Below are 23725 nucleotides of genomic sequence, written 5' to 3'. Positions count from 1 at the left end.
CGGCGCCACCACGGAAACACTACAACTCCCAGCAAGCCACTCGGCGGCCGCCGACGCCGTCGGGTCACGTGGGGGGCACCTGGGTCACGTGTCACAGTGCTGACCAATCGAAAGTCGCCCTCGCTGAGGGGCCGTTGGGACGCCTGAGGTATGGCGGCGGTCGGTGCCGGCCGCGGGTGAGGGTGGTTTCTTGCCGTCGGGTTTCTGTGGGGTCGGTCGGTTAACGGCGCCCCTCAGGAGGATCGCATCTGACGACGCGGCGCTGGTTACGCGGCGAGGCAGCGTGTAAAGCACGGGGCTGGGTGAGTAAGTCAGGGTGCGAGGGGCTGAGGGTGTCCAGAGCTGTGAAGTGAAGCTCCTTTCACCTCTACTGTAAATGTTAAAAAGGAGATTTTACACCCAGTTTTTCCACATGGAAACGCTAAGAAAGGTTTAACACGACTAATCAACGGTCCTTGGAGCACCTCATAGGCAACGTGTAGACAACAGGAGCTGCCGTTCCAGATTGGCCTATTTAACACCCGTGATGAAACTCCCGGCTTCTCTACCAGAAAGACCCAGGACTGGTCTGACCAGGAGATCCAAGAGTTAGTTAGCTGCAACAAAGGAACGTAACAGGGCGTAGGACACCTGGCTCCCTTGAGTCTACTCTTCCACTCAGCAGGATATGGCTTCTTTTCTACCATTTCTTTCCCTGTGCTCACTCTTTCATGTCTTTAGTATCAAGAAATCGATTGATCTTTGTTTTGGTATGCAATCTATGATTTAACCTTCGCAGCACTCTGGGATAGAGAATTCCAAAGATTCACCACCCTTGGAATGAAGAAATTTTTTCTCATCCATCCGAAAGGGCCTTCCCCTTACTTTTGAGACTATGATCTCTTTGGCCAGGGGAAATATCCTCCCAGCATCTATTCTGTTGAGAAGTTTGTATGTAGAATAGAGTGGAGCTAATTATAGGATCAAGGGGAAACTGTTTGACTTGCATTACATACTGTTTTGGTCAAAGGTCAATCTAACTGTAATATACAGATGATGCTAGTATATACATGCAATTTGTTGAGCTGCAGATCATCTTTAACTCATTGACTGAAGTATAAGAGGGAATAGGCCATACACTCAATATCAGCAAAACAAAGGTCCTCTACCAATGTGTCTTTACTGTACAACCCCACTCTCCTATGGTAAAGATCAGAATCAGGTTTATTATCACTTACGTATGTTGTGAAATGTGTTGTTTTGCAGCAGCAGTACAGTGCAAGACACAAAAATTACTAAGTTATCCAAAAATAAATAAGTATAGCAAAAGAGGAATAACAAGATAGAGTTCATGGACCACTCAGAAATCTAATGGTGCAGGGGAAGGAGCTGTTCCTGAAACATTGAGTGTGGGTCTCAGGCTCCTGTATCTCCTCCCTGATGGTAGTAATGAGAAGAGGGCATGTCCTGGATGGTGAGGGTCCTTAGTGATGGATGCCACCTTCTTGAGGCACCGCCTCTTGAAGATGTCCTCGATGGTTGGGGGAGGGGAGGGGGGGGGGGTTGTGCCCATGATGGAGCTGGCTGAGTCTATGACCCTCTGCAGCCTCTTTCGATCCTGCACGTTGGAGCCTACGTATCAGGCGGTGGTGCAACCAGTCACAAGATCACAAGACAAAGGAGCAGAAGTAGGCTATTTGGCCCATCAAGTCTGCTCCATGAGCTAATTAACTAATACTATTCCTATCACAAAATAAAGGAATGCTCTCCACCGTATATCTGTAGAAATTTGCAAGAGTCTTTGGTGACGTACCAAATCTCCTCAAACCCCTAATGAAGTAGAGCCTCTGGCACCCCTTCTTTGTGATTGCATCAATGTGTTGAGCCCAGTATAGATCCTCTGAGATGTTGATGCCCAGGAACTTGAAGCTGCTCACCATTCCCACCGCTGGCCCCTCAATGAGGACTGGTGTGTGTTCTCCAGACTTCCCCCTTCCTGAAGTCCACAATCAATTTCTTGGTCTTGCTGACATTGAGTGCGAGGTTGTTGTTGCGACACCATACAACATGCCGATCTATCTTGCGCTCCTGTACGCCTCCTCGTCACCATCTGAGATTCTGACAACAACATTGGTGTCATCGGTTAATTTATAGAAGGCATTTGAATTGTGCCTAGCCACACAATCATGAGTTAGGGAGAGTAGAGCAGTGGGCTAAACACGCATCCTTGAGGTGTGCCTGTGTTGAGTTTCAGTGAGGAGATGTTATTACCCATCTGCACTGACTGTGGTCTCCTGATTAGGAAGTCAAGGATCCAGTTGCAGAGGGAGGTACAGAGGCCCAGATTTTGAAACTTGTTGATTAATACTGAGAGGATAATGGTGTTGAACGCCGAGCTGTAATCGATGAACAGCGGCCTGACATTTGCTGCTGTTGTCTAGGTGCTCCAAAGCCAAGTGAAGAGCCAGTGAGATTGCATTCTCCATAGACCTGTTGTGGCGGTAGGCAAATTGTAGTATGTCCAGGTCCTTGCTCAGGCAGGAGTTAATTCTAGCCATGACCAACCTCTCAGAGCACTTCATCACAGTAGATGTGAGTGCTACTGGCCGATAGTTGTTGGGGCAGCTCACAATGCTCTTCTTGGGCACTGGTATGATTGATGCCCTGTGCTTGAACACTCCAGCCAGTTGGTTGGCACAAATTTTGAGTACCCTGCCAGGTACACCATCGGGGCCTGACACATTGCAAGGGTTCACCCTCTGGAATGATGTTCTGATGTTGGCCTCTGTGACAGACATCACAGGGTCACCAGATGCTGTGGGGATTCGCACAGGTGTAGTGTTATTCTCCCTTTCAAAACGTGCATAAAAGTTGTTGTGTTCATCAGGGAGTGAAGCATTGCTGCCATTCATGCTGTTGGGTTTCGCCTTGTAGGAAGTAATGGCATGCAAACCCTGCCGCAGTTGTGCATGTGATTGTGTCTCTAGCTTCACTTGGAATTGCCTTTTCACTCTCACGATGGCTTTCCGTAGGTTGTTCCTGGACTTCTTGTAGGGTTTCAGATCGCCGGTTTTGAACGCCACAAATTTAGCCCTCAGCAGAATGTGAATCTCCTGGTTCACCCAAGGCTTCTGGTTTGGGAAGACTCTGTATGTTTTCACAGCACACACTCATCCACGTAGGACTTGATGAAGTCAGTGACGGCTGTAGCACATTCATTTAGATCCAATGATGAATCCTTGAATATGGTCCAGTCCACTGATTCAAAGCAGTCCTGTAAATGCTCCTCCACGTCCTTTGACCATACCTTCGCCATCCTCGCCACTGGTGCTGCAGTCTTCAGTCTTTGCCTATATGCCGGGAGTAGAAGTACAGCCAAGTGGTCAGACATTGCCAAAGTGTGGGTGTGGGATGGCACGGTATGTGCTCTTGATGGTGGTGTAACAGTGATCTAGTGTGTTTGGCTCCTCTGGTTCCACAGATGACATGCAAGACCCTGGAAACCATATCTTGGGTGCCAACTCTCAGCAAAGTCAGATATTGAATGGCTGTCTGAGGAAAAGAATATTTGAAGCTCAGGTCCCCAAACTTGGTACATGGCCCATGAGATCTACCTGGTCTCTGATATGCTTTTGTGACTTCGGCTGCCTACAGCCAGCTGGAGAAATACCACTAATACCATTTCTGCAAAATTCCCCAAATCCACTGGCAGCATAAGTTAACCAATGTTGGCATCCTCTTCCAGGCCAACATTCTCAATATCAAGGCCCTAATCACACTGGTAGCTTTATTGGACAGTCCTCATTGTTCATGTGCCTGACACCTGACTGGAGTTACTATCAGGTTAGCCGACTGTGTTCTGCAAAATTCTGAATGATGTCACAGAATAAGTGTTCCCGTAATGCCATAGAATAGTAATTTTATTTATTAAGTCTGATTTTCTTTCAAATAATGAATTGGTTTGCTTGGATTAAACTGGTTTGATTTGGCAGAACGTTTCCGATTAATCAATATTTGGAGGAATGGAGATAAATAGGGTGTTTACAGAATAACATGTTCAAAGGCTTAGAAAAAACATACCAAATCATGGCCCCTCTGTGAAAAGCAGATGGTGGGCAATGTTACTTTGGATTTGTGCATTATGCAATAAGGCGGAGGCTGAGGGGTGATCTGTTGGATGTGTATAAAGTTATGAGGGACATAGATAGGATGGACAAGCAATATCTCTTTTCCCTTATTGAGCAATCCAATACCAGAGGGCATGCATTTAAGGTGAGAGGGGATAGGATCAGAACAGATGTCAGGTGCACATTTTTTACTCAGACTGGTGGATGCCTGGAATGTGTTGTCTGATAGGGTGGTGGAGGCAAATTCATTGGGGGCTTTTAAGAGGGGCTTGGATGGGCACATGAATGAGAGGAAAATGGAGGGATATGGGCATTCTGTTGGTAGGGCTATGTCGGCACAACATTGTGGGCCGAAGGTCCTATTGACTTCTGGGAATTCCTGGCCCAAAGTGGAGAAGAAGCATTTGGGATGACACTCAGAAACTTTAGTCCCTCCATTGGGAACACACATGTCCAGCATGAATGGCAGAAAGAGCACATCACCTCCATAAACTACACACACCTCCTTGCCTCCAGTAGATTCTTGAGAGACGCATATTGGTCACTTCAGAACTGGAGCAGAAGCCAGAGTATATATGTGGTTGATTTGGAGGAGCTATCTAAGGCAGCATGACTAACTTTTTCTATTCAGTGCCCCATTTACAAAATTAGGGGTCTGGTATACTTTCTTAACTGACATATCTACCTGCCCTGCCATAATCAAACATTGATGAGTAAATATCCATACATCCCTCTCTTCGTGCATCCTCGAAAGATGTTTTTTTTAAAATTTCTGTATTGGGATGTGAGTTTTGCTGGCCATACCAACATTTAATGCTTGTCACTTGCCCTTGGAAAGATGGTGGTGTGCTGTCTACTTGAATTGTTACAGTCCATGTGGGGCTATTGCCGTTAGATAATAAGTTCTGGAATTCAGACTTGGCAACAGTGAAGGCATTAGCAAAGCTGTATGATCAGGAAATGCATTTGGATATGGTGGATTTCCATGCTTTTGCTGCTGTTGTCCCAGGTGGTGGAGATTGTGAATTTCAGAGGTGCTGTTCGAGAAGCCTTGGTGTGTTGTAGAAATACATCTTGTAGATTTAACTCGCTGCAGATACAACGCATTGATGAGGGAAGAAGTGAATGTTCAGGGCTGTGGGTCAGGTACAAGTGAAGAGGGTTGCTTTTCCCTGAATGCTGTCATGTGAATTCTATTGTTGGAACTATTTTACCATTTAAATTAAGAGTATTCCATCACAAAAATTTGTGCCTTTTGGGGGCTCAGGTAAGATTCCAGTGAGTGAGAAGCCAAGTTGTTCTTCAGAGAATAAGTAGCCTCTGGCCTGCCTTTACAGTCAGACTATTTATGTGATTGGTCTAATTCAGTTCAGTGAGGCCTCAATGAGCATTTTGCAATCATAAAAACACCTGATACAGTAATATACTTCAGGGAAGAAGATCTTTCATTCTTGCCCTATGTGGCCCATATGTGACTTTCAATTGCTTTCTGAGTTCAGGGGTGTTTTGGAATAAATCTGACATTGGTCCACATTCTGTGAATGAATAAATAAGAACCAAGGCTGAAACCCAGAGCATCAGTGGGCAGGTTATTTGTGAGAGTGTTGCTTGACATTGCTGCCAGTGATGCTTTATTAACTTGTGAGGATAGAGTCAACAGTGATTTGCCAGTTTGTATTAGTCTGTGAAGAGCAAGAAAATGATCTTGATGCCATGATTGGATCAGCCATGAACTTATTGAATGGTAGACCAGACATCAGGGGTTGATTAACTTACTCTTGCTCCTATGCCATTTGTTCTTAACCTTTTTTTTGTGAGAAGGACACAATTGGACAATTTTGCACATTCAAGTCAATGCTAGTTTTGTAGCTGTACATAACAGCTTGGCTATTTCTAGGGTGCAAGTGATAAGCATTATAGCTGTAATATTGTTCAGGTCCATGAATTTAATTATATTTGTTGCACTCGGGTTTCTTTATCACATCAAGTGAATCAAATTGTCTGAGCTTTGAAGTTGGGTGGGGCGGGGGGGGGGGGAAATCATCCAGTCATCACTTATGAATCAGGATAATGCTGGGCTTCATCTTTGAAAATAAGGATAGTCCTGGAGTCTTCACTTTAGTTATCTATTTTCTTGACTGTTTCAAGACTGTAGAGCTTTAAATGGATCTGTTGAATGTGGGATGATTTGGCATTCTCTACTGTGTGCAGGTTCTGCTTTTTAGGACACGTGGTCCTGTGCTGAAGCTGGTTGGCATTTAATTTTTAAAGTTCCCATTTTCCTCTTGCTGTGCTCCTTTACACTGCACATTGAACCAGGATGTAGTAATGGTAGATTGAGGGTTTTGCTAAGCATCAAGGTTACATTCATCCTGCTGATGGTCCATATTGACTTGTGTATTGACCCAGTTTTGAGCTGCCAAATCTGTTCTGAATCTTTTCCCTTTAATATGATGGTAATGCAACACAATACAGTGAAGGGCATCCTCACTGTGAAGGGAGGGCTTAGTCTTCACTTATGGTCACACCTACCAATATACATGTGGTTGCAATAGCTATGTTGGTGAGGACAGTGTTTACCATGTTTATCCCCTGCATTAGTTCTCTCATTCCCTGCCTATGTCCCAGTCTGGGTGCAGTGTTGTTCAGGCCAACTGGTGCTACTGAACCAACTTAAGTCTCCCATCCAAAGTCAGTTCTGTGTCCTTGCTACTTTCGGTGCTGCTTTCATCATGGAAGAGTACTAATATATCTGCTAAGGGAAGACTGTTGGGGATAATCAGGAAAAACTTGTATCTTACATGACACAGTGAGCCTTCATTGGTTCCAGAATTGATAACGAAGACTGTATGAACACCTTTATTTGATTCTATCAAGCAGTGGACAGGATGAATGCAAAGGTTACAATGGAGCTGACTTGAAGCTGCTTCTTTTGATAGTTCTCCTAATTTAGATGATAGTCTAAATTGAGCTAGGAGTGCCTTTACTGTTTCCGAATTTGGTGCCTAGGCTGATGTTGGGATGTCTGTTCAGTTTTATTTTTGTTTTTTTTTAACTGAGTGGCTTGCAAATCCATTTTGGAGGGCAGTTAAATGTCAACCAGATTGTTGCAGGTCTGATTGGATAAGAGCAACAGATTTCTATGCCATTTGTGTGCATTGCCGTGTAGTTACAGTAGTTGTCAAGAGTAGAGGTGCAAATGTACCAGTAAGACTTTTATGGGTCCACCTTAAATCATTGAAATGCTTAGTTTAGAGCATGAGAAGGCTGTGAAACCTGAAGATCTTTTGCATTGAAATGGTATTACATAGCCAAAGGGTTCCTAAAAAATTACCAAGCCTCTGTATAGATTTTTCTGCAGAAAGAATGTGTTTTTTGTCCAGTACCGAGTGAACACAGCACCTTTGGAGGTTTCCTTCAAATGAGACGCTGGAGTGCTCTCAGATAGACTTAGTTCCACGTCAAAGTGGTCTATCTCCACATCGAAGTGTCTGGGCCTTTAAGCTAAGTAGTGGCAGAGGGCATGATGGAAATTTAGAAAGTTAAGGAGAAAAGTCATGTTAATAGTGAAATGGCTAATAATAGTCAATGTGACAGAAGGGTAGAAGTCTACAAGTGCAAATAATCTAAGTAGGGAAAAGTGGCAAAAAGACAATGTGAAGTGTTCTTAATTCTCAACAAGATCAATTACTTCAAGGCCGAAACGGAAATCTAAATGTATGATCTGAGTCACAAGGTGACCAGGACTGGGAACTCAGTTTTCTGGCATACTTAACGTTTTGGAAGGATAAGTGGAAAGGTTAAGGAGGTGCAGTAACTCTGTTAATAAAGCATATCAGTGCATTTACAGAGAATTGATCTTTGCTCAGAAGGTCGTATAGATAATCAGTCTGGGTAGAGATCAGGAATAGCATGGGAAAGAAAAATCATGAGTGGCTGTAGTCTATATGTCCCTGAACAGTGACTGAACTGTAGATGCAGTATAAATCAAGAAATAATTGGGCTTGCAAGAAAGGCCCTGCAATAATTATAGGTGACTTTTAGTCTTTTAGAATGATCAAATCAAATAGGCGAAGGTAGCATCGAGCAGAAGATCGTGGTGTGTGTGTTGTATATCCAGGACAGTTTCTTTAAACAGTACATTGTGGAATCAGCCGGTGAATAGGCTATTTTAGATCTAATTGTTTAATGAGTCAGGATTGATTAATGATCTCATAGTAAATGATCCTGTGGGGGGTGGGATTATTATAAATGGAATATGAAATTCTATCATGTTGAGCATGAGAAACTGAGATTTGAATCGAGCATCTTTAAATGTGAAGATAGTTCTAAAGGTACGAAGGCAGTGTGTTGAGGAAGTAGATTGGAAGGTCAGATGGTAGATAAGTTGTGCTATATATTAAAGGAGATGCCTCAACATTCTGGCAAAGGAAAATTTATTTGGGAAATACTCTGAGAAGGATGGCTAACTCAAGTGATTAAGGATGGTATCAAATTGTAAGGTAAAGCCTATAATAGCAAGATGAGTGAAGATTGAGGAATTTTTTTTTATGAACTTGCAAAAGGTGATTTTAAGCAAAAAAAACATAAGCAAGAAATGTAAATAGATGTTAATAACTTCTGGAAAGGAAGAGAGATACTAAGATAAATGTTGGTCCCTTTGAAGATGACCCTGAAGAATTAATAATAGGGAAAATAAAGAAATAACAGACTTTGAGCAAATATTTTTCTGTTCATGTGAGAAAACACTTAAGTCATCCAATAATAGTAGAAAATCCAGACCAAGAAAAGGTGGGGAGGGGGAAGAATTAAAGCTATCACTATCATTACTATAAAGGATAATGGGACTGAAAGATAAGATCAAAATAGCAAACTAATGAGACTAAAGGCTGATGAGTCCTTTAAGACCTGTAACCTGCATCCTTGGGTATCAAAAGTAGTGGCTGCAGAGACAGAAGATGCATGGGTTGTGATCTTCCAAAGTTCTGTAGATTCTAGAAAAGTTCCAGTGAATTGGAAAATTGTAAATGTAACCCTTCATGAAAGGAGAGACAAAAAACAGGAAACTATAGACCAGTTAGCTTGGTGTCATAATAGGGAAATGTTGGAATTCATTATTAAAGTGAAAGTGGGACATTTTAGAAAATTACAGTACAGTGAAGTGGTGGTGATATGCTTTCATGAAAGGGAAATGTTTTTAGTAAATTTTGTTAACGCTCACACAAATTAAAAACAGGAGTATGTCTCTCAGCCCTTTGAAATCTGCTCCCTCGTTTAATGAGCTCACAGCTGATCTCATTGTAACCTCAACTGGCATTCCCATCCACCCGTGGTAACCTTCCATCACCTTGCTTATCATGAATCTATCCACCTCTGTCTTCAGAATAGTCAGAGATTCTGCTTCCTCCACTCTTTGAGGAAGGGAGTTCCAAAGATTCATGATTGTCTGAAAGAAAAAAAGTCCCACTTGTCTTTAAAGGGAAATTTATTTTTAAACAATGTTCAAGGTTCTAGATAAAAGCACATGGGATGGTGGGTAATGTATTAACTTGGATAGAGGGTTGGCTAATTGACAGAAAGTAGAGTCAGGATAAATGAATTATTTTCAGGTTGGCTATCTGTAGTCGGGTACCAAAAGTTGTAATCCACATTAAGTACTTAAAATCTATATTAATGACAGTAGAAGAGACCTAGAGCATTATAGCCAAATTTGCTGACAATATAAAGATAGGTAGGAAAGCACATTAAGGATGCAGAGAGAATATATGGGTTAGAGTAGGCAAAGAGTTGGCAGATGGAAAAATATAAATGTATCTACTTTGGCTGGAAGATTAGAAAAGGCAAAATATGGTTTTGCTTAAAGGAGTGAGATTGCTGTACAGATGGACCTCAGTGTCCTTGGATATAAGACACAAAGTTCGGAAGGCAAAATGGAATGCTGGTCCTTATTGTAATGTGGATGGAGTCTAAAACTAGGGAAGTTTGCTACCATCGTGCAGAGCATTGAAGAAACTACACATGGAGCACTGCATACAGTTTTGGCCTTTTTTATTCTTGCACTGGAGGCACTTTAAGAAAAGCTTATGGTAGATTCCTGGAGTGAATGGGTTGAGTTACAAGGAAAGGTTGAGCAGATTGGGTTTATACTTAATTGAGTTAAGAAAAACAAGAGATGATCTTGCTAAAACAAGATTCTGAGGGTGCTTGACGGATGCTAAGAAGATGTTTCCCCTGGGTAGGGGAATCAAGAACTGGGGAGTGTAGTTTCAGAATAATGAATTACGTGTTTAAGGCAGAGATAAGGAGGAATTCCTTCTCTGAGGTGTGTGGATCTTTGGAATTTTGTACCCCAGTAAACTATGGAACCTGATGAGACGTGTTTGACACTGTAATAAGATTTTTGGTCTGTGGTATGATGAGCAAGCAGGAAAGTGAATCTGAGGTTCAGATTTAATCAACCATCATTTTATTGAATGGTGAAGCAGGCTTGAGGGATTGTTTGTCCGACTTTTTCTATTTCTTATTCTTAAAGATGATCCCATATTCAACGTCACTTAAACTTAATTTGTGAGAACTTGCTCTGGACCAAATTTCCTTTGCCGTGTCCTTAACGACCTAATTTGCATGGCTTCACTTCCTTGCTCTTGGGATATGACTATTCCTTTGACATTTCCACCATTGACCAAGAGCAAGGTTATAATTACCAGTGTTTCACTGTGGGATTACAGGTGCTGTTTGCATTTTTTATGCTGGCCACTTCAGGTTTCCTTTATCCCTGCATATCCCCAGCATAAAAGAGCATATGTTGAATTTAGTGAATAAACCAAATTACAGTTTTTGGAGAATGGGTAGTCCACTTTTAGTGCCCATAATATGGAGTGTACTCCAAGTATCTAGGCTCTCATTTATTAATCACTCACATCCCAAGGATAAGTGCTGATGGCGAATTAAAACAGGGGTTGTTTCCTCCTCGTTGACCCTCATCTTGTATTATAAAATTATCCCAGTGAGGTAGTAATTTAAAATGTGATTGGAAGAAAAACTGCTTCCATTAAAAGTGTTCCATATTAGTTTATTCCTTAATTGAAATTCATAATATTATTACAAATTAAGACAGAATTTTGGAGAATGAAAAATCAGTTTAGGGAGTACTTCAATCTAAAGTGATTTCCCATTCTCCCATATCCCTTTAACATTAAGCACACTTTGCATGATTTGATGGGCATCCCTACCTTGACTAAAAATTCCACTGTTGTCTTGCATAATAAAAATATTAAATTATATAAACAGAAAATGCTGGAAGCAATCAGCATGTCGGAGCAAGTGCAGAGAAAGAAGCAGAGTCAACATTTTCAAGTGTTCTGTTACAAATTTTAGCTGTTTCCAGCATTTTTTAATTCAGATTTCCAGATTAGATTTTCAATAAAAATATTCAGGTTGTCAAAAAATTATTTTGGAATAACTGATTCTGTTCTATGTGTTTAATGTTTGTTTTAGATTTTTATATGTAGTTGCTGCTCTCCACAGCATCCAGCAGTGTTGATTTCCAGAGGTAAAATGGGATTTCTTTCAGTGTTGCTTGGAGGTGCATCATTTGGATACCAATTAAAATATTTGTGCTCAAATTTGGGTAGAGTATATCTAATTAATTTATTTTATTAACCATCATCAATTGTTGTGCCATCTAGATTTGTTGATATATTTCCAGAGCTCAATTTTCCTGCAGATTTTCCAGTAGAGCCAGTTTCTAGCAACAAGTTCTGAATTAGGCCCAGATGTAATTTAACTGCTGATGTAGTTCATAATAACAGTGAATAATAAAATTGCTGACACAAAATCGATATTAGGATTGTGCTTTTAAGTGGCAGTGCTTTTGAAAAAACAGAAAAAAATACTTGAAACATTGAGCAGATCAGACAGCATCTGTGGAAAGAAAAATACAAGTTAATATTTGGATCAAAGGCTCTTGGGCAGAACTGGGAAAGAGAAAGTAAGTTCGTTTGAAGTTGCAGGGAAGGTGGGTGAGGGGTGGATAAGACAAATGGAATAGAGGATTGGATGAAGCCAGGAATGCCATGGGAATAAGCTCTAGATGAAATCATCTGGTTATAGGATAAAGAGGGAGTTTGAGAGAGAGCACAAACCTGGAACATAACAGCTGCAAAATGCTGAGCTGTTGGTGCTTTTGAAGAGATTATTAAAGATGTTTGTAAATTATTAATATAGAACTCACTACCATTTTGATAATGAGTGTGAAATTTAGTCTGATACTTCAAGTGCAGTGTTAAGGGAAACCTGAGTTGATGAATGTTTCATCTTTCAGTTGGAACATCAAATCAGGCTTCCTTCTTTCCCTCTCAAGTCATTAATAAGTGAAACACATGCTAAGAGTGGTGCTTTAATAAAATTCTAACATTCTGGATAGAACCTTGCTGCTCTTTTAATGAATAGTTTCCAAAAGTTCACTCCTCAAAGTTATCTTTTATAACTCTCCTAAAATGTCTTTTATTAAATTAATTTTTGGCTTTCAACTTGGTCTTTGAACTTGCGATTGTGTACGCTTTATTGTCTATTTCACTAATTGTAGTACTCTTGTTTGTTTAATTTGCTAGCAAAACTTTTATCAGAATTGGAAAGTTTTAGGTTCAAGGCTCCCTCTTGGACTCGAGCATGTAATCTGAGCAAAATCTTCAATGTAATACTAATGGAAGGTCGCATTTTCGGAACTAATGTCTCCAAGAAGAAACTTTAAAGTCTCCCTTAAACACCAAATCAAAGAAATGAAATTCCAGTCCAAAATGTTGGAAAGCAAACCTTGTTTTCTTTGGATCAAAGTGCAAGATTGGATAAATTGTTTTGCTCGGTATCTCAGCCTTCTCCCTAATCTGAGGTTTAGAGAATCGTGGGACCTGAGTCCATATTTGTGTCACCCTAGTTATGATGGTCTGCAATAAAAGTACTGCTGGTGCAGCTCATAATAGACCAGACAAGGTGCAAGTGACTGTATTTGCAATCCGTTTTCATTTTGCTTTGTTAGCTACATCTCACATAACAAGTCCTTTTGTTTGTTCTTCCAGATTAGCTTCAACATGCCTGTTCACTGCAGCAGCTGTGGGAAGAAGGCAGCAGTCCTCAGGCGTCCCAAAACAGGGCATTCTCTTTGTAAAGAGTGCTTTTTCTGGGCTTTTGAAGAGGAGACTCACCAGACAATCATATCTGCAAAGCTTTTCCAGAAGGGAGAGACCATTGGAATTGGGGCTTCTGGTGGGAAAGACTCAACTGTTCTGGCTCATGTTTTGAAAGTCTTAAATGATCGATATAATTATGGGTTAAATCTAATGCTGCTTTCCGTGGACGAAGGCATTAGTGGTTATCGTGATGACTCCTTGGAGACGGTAAAGAGAAACCAGCAACAGTATGACCTGCCACTCAAGATTATTTCCTATGAAGAGCTATATGGCTGGACGATGGACCAGATTGTGAAGAAAGTTGGTTTGAAGAACAACTGCACTTTCTGTGGTGTCTTCAGGCGGCAAGCTCTCGATCGTGGAGCCATGATGCTGAAAGTGGACAAGGTCTGCACAGGTAATGCAGTACTGATTTCATATTTACCTCAGCTCATTCATGCAAACTTATACATGTTATACATGACCAAAATATTCACTGGGACCTGTCCAGTTCCATGAAAGAAATGTAATATTTCACCCATTCCTACCCTTCTCATCTTTCTAGTGAGATTTTGAGGAAAACCACTTCTCTGTTCGAGTAGATGCAACTGCAGAATTGTTGGCTTACTGTAACATTTTCTCCTCCCTTTGTTCTAAAGCCTTTCTATTTTCTTAACATTAGTTCAGACTTTGTTTTTTAAAGTAATCAGCTTCTGCTTTTCTGCCGGTTTCCATGTTATGCTAGCTACTCAATGTGATATCCTCCAAATCCATTGGAAAAATTGTTCTCATCCTTTCTCTTGAACTTTGCTTACTGTTTCCCCACATAAGTGGAGGGAAACCAGCTGTTCAGAAATTTCCTGGTATAAATCCAACACCCAATGACCATTGTTTTAACAATGGTATCTTGCACTTATTTAACATTGGAGAATCTTCCCAGAATTATTCATTAAATTGAACAAGGGTTAAATCTGGATTAAAGAAAATAAAATGTTATAAGAATATATGGGAGTAGTTTAAAGCATTGTAAGTATTTCTACATTAATGAACAGACATGGAAAATAATCGAAGGTTAATGGAGTACTCGGCAAGTTTCCACAGTTAATTTTTAACATGACCACATCAAAAATTATTTGTGCAAATAAGCTTTTGAGAATTTTAAAAATGATGTTGGACACGTGCAATTATTAATCTGGCAGGGATCACATCACATGGGAAAAGATAAGATATCTTTATTAGTCACGTATGTTGAAACACACAGGGAAATGCATCCTTTTGCATAGTGTTCTGGGGCAGCCTGCAACTGTCGCCACGCTTCCGGTGCCAACAGTCCAGTACTGCTTTCCCAAAATTCTACATAACCTTCCATGTTACTGTGCCGGTTTAGTTGTATGGCTGGTCTTAATTTGAGGACCAGCTAGTGATGTGAACTCCTGACATGCACATTCACCCAGTAACAAGTTTGCCTGTGTGTTGAAGATTAACAGCGTCTTCCTTTTTATTCCACATCCAGGTCACAATGCAGATGATATTGCTGAGACAGTCTTGATGAATTTCCTGCGTGGAGATATTGCTCGATTGCGCCGCTGTACGGCGATTACTACAGGTAGTGAAGGGGCAATTCCCCGTTGCAAGCCACTCAAATATGCTTATGAGAAAGAGATTGTGCTGTATGCTTACTTCAAGAAACTGGACTACTTCTCCACCGAATGTGTGTATTCCCCTAATGCATATCGGGGCTACGCCCGTACTTTCCTGAAAGACCTGGAGTCAATCCGACCAAGTGCTATTATGGATGTGATTCACTCTGGTGAAAACCTCTCTGTGAAGGAGGATGTGAAGATGCCCAAACAAGGCACCTGTACACGCTGTGGTTACATTTCTAGCCAAGCGCTCTGCAAGGCTTGTGTTCTGTTGGAGGGACTGAACCGTGGGCTTCCTAAACTTGGTATTGGCAAGCACGCAAAACTGCATAGCCGACTGCTAAACAAGGAACCACTCACTGAGGCAGAGATGAAGAAATTAAGAGTAGTTGATTTCTGAATACTTGCAGCTACTTTGACATTTAGGTTTAAACTCTGTAACTTATTTGGCCGAAGCTGCCTTAAAATGTTAACTGGCCAGTTTATGACCAAGGTGCTTCTATTAATCTGAATAGAATTGCTGGTATCAAATAATCCTTTTTGTCATGCTAATGTCTGCCAACATAGCAATATCATGAAGTAAAATTTTAATTAAGTTGCAAAGACAGTCCACTCGTCATTACAACATTTGGAGTAATATTTGTAGAGAGATGGAATCTAGTGCTGAGGACCCAGCACCATTCTGCTCTTTTCCTACAAATTCCTACAATGGAACAGTAAAGTTAATTTACAGATTTTCTTGAAAAGCAGAGATTTTTGAGGAGTATTAGATAAAGGTCAAGTGCAATAGTTGATCAATAGGTAATTTACAATTTGCACCACGTTATGAAAATCTGTGTTTATGTAAGTCTTTGTATACCAAGATTTAAGGTAAATATTGGAAGAAAAAACAAACATAACCAAGGTGATAAAACTTCCAGTAGGAGAATGCATATAAATTTGGTTAATCTGAATGCTGTTCTTATTTTATGTGAGACCAGAACATTAATCACACTGGTTTGGCTCTAAGGGGGATGTTTTTGGCAGGTTTGCTCAGAAGTGGAAATATAAATAGTGTGGTTGGGAGAGGAAAGAAAGAAAGCCCAGAGCAAGGGAGCAACAAACTGCTGGTACCTGGGATGCTTGCTGCTAGCATTTGCACTAAGATCTTTCACCTTGCTGAGATCTGTGATTGTGTGAGTCATTCTCTACACACTAGACTCCAGGCATAGTTTGAATTGACTTAGAGAAGGACTGCTGCATGGGGGAGGTGGATTAATCCGAGTGCTAGTCAGCTCAGGCTATTTACTGAAAATATAAAATTGTAGATGCTGGAAATGTGAAATAATAAGATGAAATGTTGGAAACACTACACAGGGTCAGGCAATAACTATGAAAAGACAAACAGATTTAACCATGACTATTGCTAGGGCAATACTGTCCTCACCCTATCAGAAAGATTCCCTTTGTCCTATTTATCCCTTCGCAACCCTCTGCAAATATAAACTATATTCTTTTTACACTTTCTCAGGTCTGATAAGGGTCTTCAACTTGAAACATTAATTTCTTTTCTACAAATGCTGCCTGACCAGATGAGTGTTTCCATTGTTTCCTGTTTTTTTTTCCCTCAGACTATGTACTGCGTAGCTTAGTAAATATTGGAGGGCAGTTTGACTGGCTGTTCTACCTACTCAGTACATAAAGTGCTCATAACTTACTACTTCTATCTTTAATAAACGTGTATTCATTCTGGACCTCTCAGAGTCATAGAGACATACAGCACAGAAACAGACCCTTTGGCTAAACTCGTTCATGCCGACTGTGTTGCTCAGCGAGCTGGTCCTATCTGCCTGTGTTTGGCCCATAGCCCTCTAAACCTCTCCTATCCATGTACTTATCTAGATGGCTTTTAAATGTTGCTAATGTACCCGCCTCAACCACCATTTCTGGCAGCTCATTCCAAATACGCACCACCCTTTGCGTGAAGAAACTGCCCCGATGTCCCTTTTAAATCTCTTGCCTCTGATCTTAAATCTATGCTCTCTTGTTTTTAGCACCCCTCCCTGGGGCAAAAGACTATGTGCCTTCACCCTGTCTATGCCCCTCATGATCTTGTATACCTCTATCAGGTCATCCTCAATCTCCTACCCTAGTCTTCGCAGCCTCTCCTTGTAACTCAGGCCTCCAAGTCCAAGTAATGTCCTGGTAAATCTTTTCTGCACTCTTTCCAGTTTAATAACGTCATTGTTGAATACCAGAACATGACAGACTGCAGAATTTGGCATGGAAGTATTTCTTCAGTTAAGAACTGTCCAATCTTTCCATACTTGGACATATGGGCAATTTGAGTTCGGAACCATGTTCATAACCAGATAAATGAGGACCAAATCATTTAATTTTAAAGTGTTTTCTGTTTTAGTAGAAATAACCAATTGTAATGTTTTGGTCCTCTGGTGGAAAAGAGAAGGGTGAGTTGGTTTAGTGATTATTGGGATTAATGGTTTACAATGATGTCCACACTGAACACTGTGCCCTGGCAAGACAGCCTGGTATGATTATACATTAAATGTGTTTAACTCAATACAAAGTCTTATCAATTTAGTTTTGTATTTATATTCATTAACATCTGGATTTATTTTAATAAAAATAATTTAATAAATGGAGTCAAGTATTTTATGTTGCCTACATTTATGCACAGTTTCAAACCATCCTATACATCACATCAAAGCAAACCTAGGCGGTATTGCAAGCAATCAACTGATACCTTAAACCTTCCATTGCAATGTTTCAGCAAACCTACTGCTGCCCCTAATGGTATAACCCTATACAGCTCAATATTTGCCCATATATTTGTACTGGTTTTAGTTACAAAACCATTGAGGTTAGAGTGCAGATGGTTGGGAAATACAAGATGTCACAGAATTGGGATAGAACAGATTTTATTCTCGGTTGTTTGCAGACAAGTTTTTTTTACATGTTGTACCTAAGCTGCTAGTGGTGGGTGCCAATATGTTTGTCTGTAATGAATAATGTCTTGCTCTGCAAATAAAAACAATCACAAAGTGAAAAGTAGAATAAATTGCTTGATTGCAGTTATTACCCTATTACTGCAAGTATATCATTCCTAGTATGCATTAAAACCTAAAACTACTTATAGTTCTGTGGTTATAATAACTGTAGTGTACAATGATGCACATTTTTATAAAAACATCACTTTCAATGAGCCTTTCTGGAATTGTACAGAAGTAACCACTGATGTTTGCAAACTGATACTGTGACAAGTAATTAGCACCTTAGGCAGTGTGAAAGTCATACTGTGTTCAAGGCTGTTGTTCTATTACTAATTATCAACACTTTCAGTGCAATTAAAATAGATGCCAGTTTTAGAGAGAGAAGAACCTGCTCCTGTCTGATCTTTGCTGGTAGGCTGCACTCAGACACGCCACACTTCATTTGAGGTGCTAATATTAGACCAAATGAAGAAGGAATGCAAATTTCTTGTATAACAGCACTGCACAATCAGTATCTTGATTCTGGCCTCAGTCAGTCTTTGCATGTCATCTTAATGTTTTCCACCACCATAAGATTAGGGAAGTCTTGACCTGTTCAGCTTCTGCCTGCCCTGTCAGAAGCTGCTTGTTCCTGTCTGCATAGCAGATAAGTGTTTAAGCTTCCCCTCCCTAAGTCTGAAGTGTATAAGCAACTGGTAAATCAAATTCATGTGTCAAAAACAACTGACTCTCAGTTAGCTGCCCTCCAGACATGGTGGGTTGAATTATAACATGGTCAGGCATAGGAAGCCACTGTATCAGCTGAGTGCCCATCCTACCTTCCTTTCCTGAATTTCCTTGGTCAGCAGGGGGCAGTATGATGCTTAACATATCCGTACTCAGTGAGATTCCTTGAATTAAAGATGGAATATTTAGCACAAAATCAGGCTTTTTGGCTCAACCAGTCCATGTTGGCAATTATGCTTCACTCAGAACTCAGCAAGTCAGGCAGCATCTCTGGAGGGAAATGGACAGTCAATGTTTGGGGTTGTATCCCTTCATCTGGACTGAAAGATAGAGGGGAGATAGCCAGTATAAAGAGGTGAGGGGAAGGTGGATCCAGGTGAGGAGGGGTGATAGGCAGATGGATGAGGGAAGAATGGACCTAGCAATAGAGCCTGGGAGGTGATAGGTTGAGGCAACAGGGATGATCAAATCTGATGGGAAAGGAAAGTAGAGCATAGCAGTAAATAGGGAGGTGGGGCGGGCAGATGGGAATGGTTAGGGGAGGGGATCCAGTGGGAGGAGTGTGTGGGTGATGGGCAGATGGAGTGGGTGGAGGAGCGGGAAGAAACAGGCCATAGGGGGCTGGGGTGGATGTCGGAGGAACTGGGTAGATCAGGAGCAGAGAGAAGGAACAGAGGGAGAGTAGGTTACCTGAAATTTGGAGAATTCGATGACTGCCTGTGTAAGGCTTTGTAGTTCAGCATCGTATTTAGATCAGTCCCAAGCTCATTAATGCAATGTCACTATTTCTACTTTTAGTGCAGTAAGCAGATTGACAAGCCAGTGTCGGTTCCAAATTCCAGCAGCCTGAATGGTGGTCACTGGAAGATCTTTCATCTCCAATTTCTGTTGAGAAAAAATTGTTTTCTGCACAGCCTTTTTCAGTGAAGTTGCTCACTGCTCTATGCCCATCTTGTGTAGTTTATTTGTTCTCATAACTTCTACCTACATGAGAAAACATTGAACACAGCTTCAGTATTGGAAAATGTCCTGTGATGGTGGAGAAGGATATCAGAGATAGTAAAGGTCATGTGTGCACTGTTTAAAATCTATGCACCAAACAGAATATCTTATATAAGAAAATATCAAGCCAGTCTGACCTTTGAATGTATCTCTACAGCCTTTCAGTTTTTGGACTTGCCCATATTCACAGGGCAGTTTATTATTATCAGAAATAGTTGTTAATCACCTGTGGCACTGCATATCTGAAATTGCAAACAAGATTAAAGGGGTGGGGATAAATGAGCCTTGGCAAAGGAGCCAGGAGATGCAGAAGGAGGCAATGGGGAGAGGTAGAAGGAAGAAGTTGATGATGAGGAGTGGTATCAGATAAGTAGGGAAGGGAAATGATTAGATAGAGAGTGTTGGAAGGAGGAGGGGATGGAAAAGAGGAATAGGAAAGTGATGAGGTTGAGAAGGGATGAAGAACAAAGCATAGGGGAGAGGTGGAAGGGAGGAAGAATTAGAAGGAAAAAATTGGGGGAGGGTGGTGGTATATTTTGGGATGACATGGTGTAAAGAGAACAATTCCTTACAGCCCACTTGGCATTCCGTATAACGGAGCAACAGGTCAAGACCAATTTCCCTTGCAGAGAGGGTGGTGAAGGGATGGAAGTGCTGCTGGAGAAGGAAAATGGTCATTAGTGAAGTCTAGTGATGTTGGTGTTGGTGCAAAAAGAGCAGGCAAAGTATTGGGTGAGGTATTGTTAGCAAAGGTACATCGTGAGAATGGAAGGTTAAGCAACTGGGACTGCTGGGGTTGGGCGATTGGTCCACCAACTGTGCTAAGGCAGGGGTATGGTGAGCCCATTTGTATTTGAAGTTCACATCCTCCCCTCAATCACCTCCCCCTGGAAAAAGGTGACTATGGCACACTTGCAATGTCTTTTAATCTTCTGGGTAGCATTTAGTTTTGGGCAACACAGAGGAAAGATGACATGGAATATATTACCTAGAGTGGACGTGATGGACGAGAGTCTATGACCAGAGGGCACAGCCTCAGAATAGAAGGACATCCCTTTAGAACAGAGATGAGGAGGAATTTCTTTAGCCAGAGTGTGGTGAATATGTGGAATTCATTGTCATAGACGACTGTAGAGGCCAAGTCATTGAGTATATTTAAAGCGGAGGTTGATAGGTTCTTGATTAGTGAGGGCATCAAAGGTTATGGGGAGAAGGCAGGAGAATGGGGTTGAGGGGGAAAAATAAATCAGCCATGATCGAATGGCAAAGCACACTCAATGGGCCAAATGGCCTAATTCTGCTCCTAAGTCTTATGGTCTAATGGAAACTAGATCAAGGGCTAGGAGACTTGGCACAGAGATGGGAATAAATTCACTGCCATAATCCCACCTCTGTGACCTAGAAACCGGAACCTTGGGCAGCACAGTAGCACTAATATAGAGCTGCTGCTTTACATCTCCAATAACACAGGTTTGATCCTGATCTCCAGAACTGTGTGGAGTTTGCACGTTCTCCATGTGACGGGTGTGGGTTTCCTCTAGCTGTTCTGGTTTTCTCCCACACAGGTTGAGAAGTTAATTGGCCACAGTAAATTGCCCCTAGTGTGTGTAACTGAGTAATGGAATCCAAGGGGAATGTGGCCAGAATAAAATAGAATTAGCGTAGGATTAATGTAAATGGGCATTTGATGGTCGGCACAGAATCAGCAGACCTGTAGCCTCTTCCTTACTTTTTGACTCCCTGACTCTCCAGATAGACTGCCTTGGGATAGTGTTTAAAGGGACACGTACACCACGACAAACCAATTTCAGATTCTCAGTGAGACCAAATGTATAAACAGGCTGAACTCACTCCAGGATGAATGTTGAAACTCCTTACAAAAACAAATCTCACGTTGCTTCACATGGTGTGCAAATTCACTTTACCCCCAGGCACATGACAAGCCTTCAAAGCTATCTGAAGATTTATATTTTGAACTGTTGGGAAAGGGGTCAGCCTGTGTCTGTGTCCAGTTATATGCACAGCTCACGGTTGGGCAAGGCAGTTCAGGTTCAGACAGGCAGCAGCTAGGTCATGTGAGTGCACATGAAACCTGAGCAGAACCTGAAATCTTAGACATTCAGTTGTAAGTGTAAAGGAACCCTCAGTGAAAAAAAGGGTATGGAGATTTTCACATGCTTAACTGTTATTGTGTTTGTGAGATACATCATTAACTTTGTGTAGTCACTACAAAAACTATAACATCAATAACTATTGACAGCAGTTGGATAGTCAGGAAAAACCATGGAGACATTTTCCCAGCACAAAATCCTTTAATCATGATTAGTTGATGGAAGGGGCTGAGGCTGGTTCAGAAATAAACAGCAGCCCCAATTCATAGCAAATGATACTTACAGTGGCTGATAATGACTTTTACAAAATTATCTCTGATGCCTCCAGGAGTTTTGTGTCAGATTATATCAGTAGATTGAATCCTCCACATTCTGATTATTCATGAGTAGCAATGTACAAAGCCCCTCTTCAGTCATATCAGTTCACATTTCAAGTGGGTCACGTTACAATAGCCGTAGGTCAAATTTGTTCATTTGACATTCATTATGGAGTTTCTTAAAAATAGAGTTCCTATAGATCCCTAATGAATGAATGAATAAATGCTCACTTAGCTATATGGAGTCCTCGATCTGGGGTGTTAGTCAGCCAGGCTAGGGGTGAGGCAACTACAATTGGCCACAGTGATTCAGGACTGGAAAGGTCAGGGAAAGTTGTACTGGTTTTCTACCCCGAGCTGTTACCAAATAAGGTCTATTTAAAATATGCCCATATACATGTCTGAATATTAAGTATAAATTGCAGCTGAAGCTGCCTACGATGTGTCACACTTCACACATTAAAAACATCTATTTTGACAAGATACCAGCATTCATAGAACTATTTCACAGCAGGTCTTCATCTTCCAGAGGAATACTGAAAATAAACCTCAATGAAAACATAACCATTCCCTCTTGGTCATAGAGGTCTTGCATGAAAGACATTTAGTTCATTTCAAGTCATTCATGTCTTACACTAAGGGTGCACAGGCATTGAGCACAACCCCTAGAATTCTACTAAAACATTCAACTCTACTTCTTACAAAAAGCATTCACTGTAATTGAGTCCTGATCCAAGTAGCCACTGCATTGGTGAGGGGAGGGACTAATTCTAAATTCCTGTATCATTTTAGATTACCCAATTTTGGACATGCACAGTAGATGGGCAGGCATGGTAGTGTAGCAGTTAGTGTAACGTTTTACAGCGCCAGTGACCTGGGTTCAAATCCGGCTGCTGTCTGTAAGGAGTTTGTACGTTCTCCCCGTGTCTGCGTGGGTTTCCTCCGGCTGCTCTGGTTTCCTCCCACATTCAAAAGACGTACAGGTTAGGAAGTTGTGGGCATGCTATGTTGGCGCCAGAAGTGTGGCAACATTTGCAGGCTGCCCCCAGAACACTCTACGCAAAAAGGATGTATTTCACTGTGTGTTTCAATGTACATGTGACTAATAAAAATATCTTATCTTATCTTGTATACTGTTGTTACAGACCCAATTTAAGTACTATATCCTGTTCTAGTCTACATTGTAGGCCTTTTTTTCAAATGTTGATCAGATGCATGTTTCATTTCAATGTATTTTCATTAGTCCTTCTCATTAGTCCATTAGTCCAACTGTCAGTGCTCTGTGAACCATCTCCAATCCATTAATAATACTTTGAAAGCAATGTGCCCATAATTCCATGCAACACAAAAACAGGTCTCACCTGTGACTTATAAAGGCTTAAAGTAGCCTGCTTTGACTTGTTATTCAAATGCCCTGGAGATACATTCCAGAACTAGATGCATCTTGCAAACAATGACTTTACATTTGGAATATTTGAAAATAAGATCCAAATCTTGATTCTTTCTCAGCTTTTTTAAAGACTTTCATTCATAATGTAAATAGGCTACATGTTTGTGGTACAATGGACCTAATCTTATAAGTTTCAAGTCTTGCCTAATAAATGTTTTAAATCAATTTAAACTGGCCAATTTATTTTTAGCATTTCCTTTTTCTCTGCATTGC

The 23725-nt window shown here is 41.1% G+C and overlaps 1 protein-coding gene across 2 annotated transcripts; it reads left to right on the top strand.

Annotated features, from left to right (window-relative positions):
* Positions 1–127: 127 nt before the first annotated feature.
* ctu1 (cytosolic thiouridylase subunit 1 homolog (S. pombe)) lies at positions 128–17557 on the top strand. Of its 2 annotated transcripts, none has more exons than XM_052032192.1 (3): positions 128–302; positions 13184–13691; positions 14787–17557. In XM_052032192.1, exons 2-3 carry the CDS (start codon positions 13196–13198, stop codon positions 15314–15316), a joined length of 1026 nt encoding a protein of 341 aa, XP_051888152.1. In that variant the 5' UTR covers positions 128–302; positions 13184–13195; the 3' UTR covers positions 15317–17557. The 2 variants fall into 2 exon arrangements, with proteins under 2 accessions (XP_051888152.1, XP_051888151.1); XM_052032191.1 differs by having other exon boundaries at positions 141–302; positions 13189–13691; positions 14787–17548.
* Positions 17558–23725: the final 6168 nt, after the last annotated feature.

The sequence above is a fragment of the Pristis pectinata genome, chromosome 17 (genome assembly GCF_009764475.1).
Source record: "Pristis pectinata isolate sPriPec2 chromosome 17, sPriPec2.1.pri, whole genome shotgun sequence".
In the NCBI taxonomy this organism is placed as follows: Eukaryota; Metazoa; Chordata; class Chondrichthyes; order Rhinopristiformes; family Pristidae; genus Pristis; species Pristis pectinata.
Note: the sequence above shows the minus strand (reverse complement) of the source record. Positions and strands in the feature narration are given on the sequence as shown.

Bases quoted from the DNA above. Each gene is read 5' to 3' on its own strand.
- ctu1 (XM_052032192.1), top strand. From the start codon at position 13,196: ATGCCTGTTCACTGCAGCAGCTGTGGGAAGAAGGCAGCAGTCCTCAGG. The intron at 13,692-14,786 runs GTAATGCAGTAC...TTCCACATCCAG, and splicing joins AGTGGACAAGGTCTGCACAG to GTCACAATGCAGATGATATT.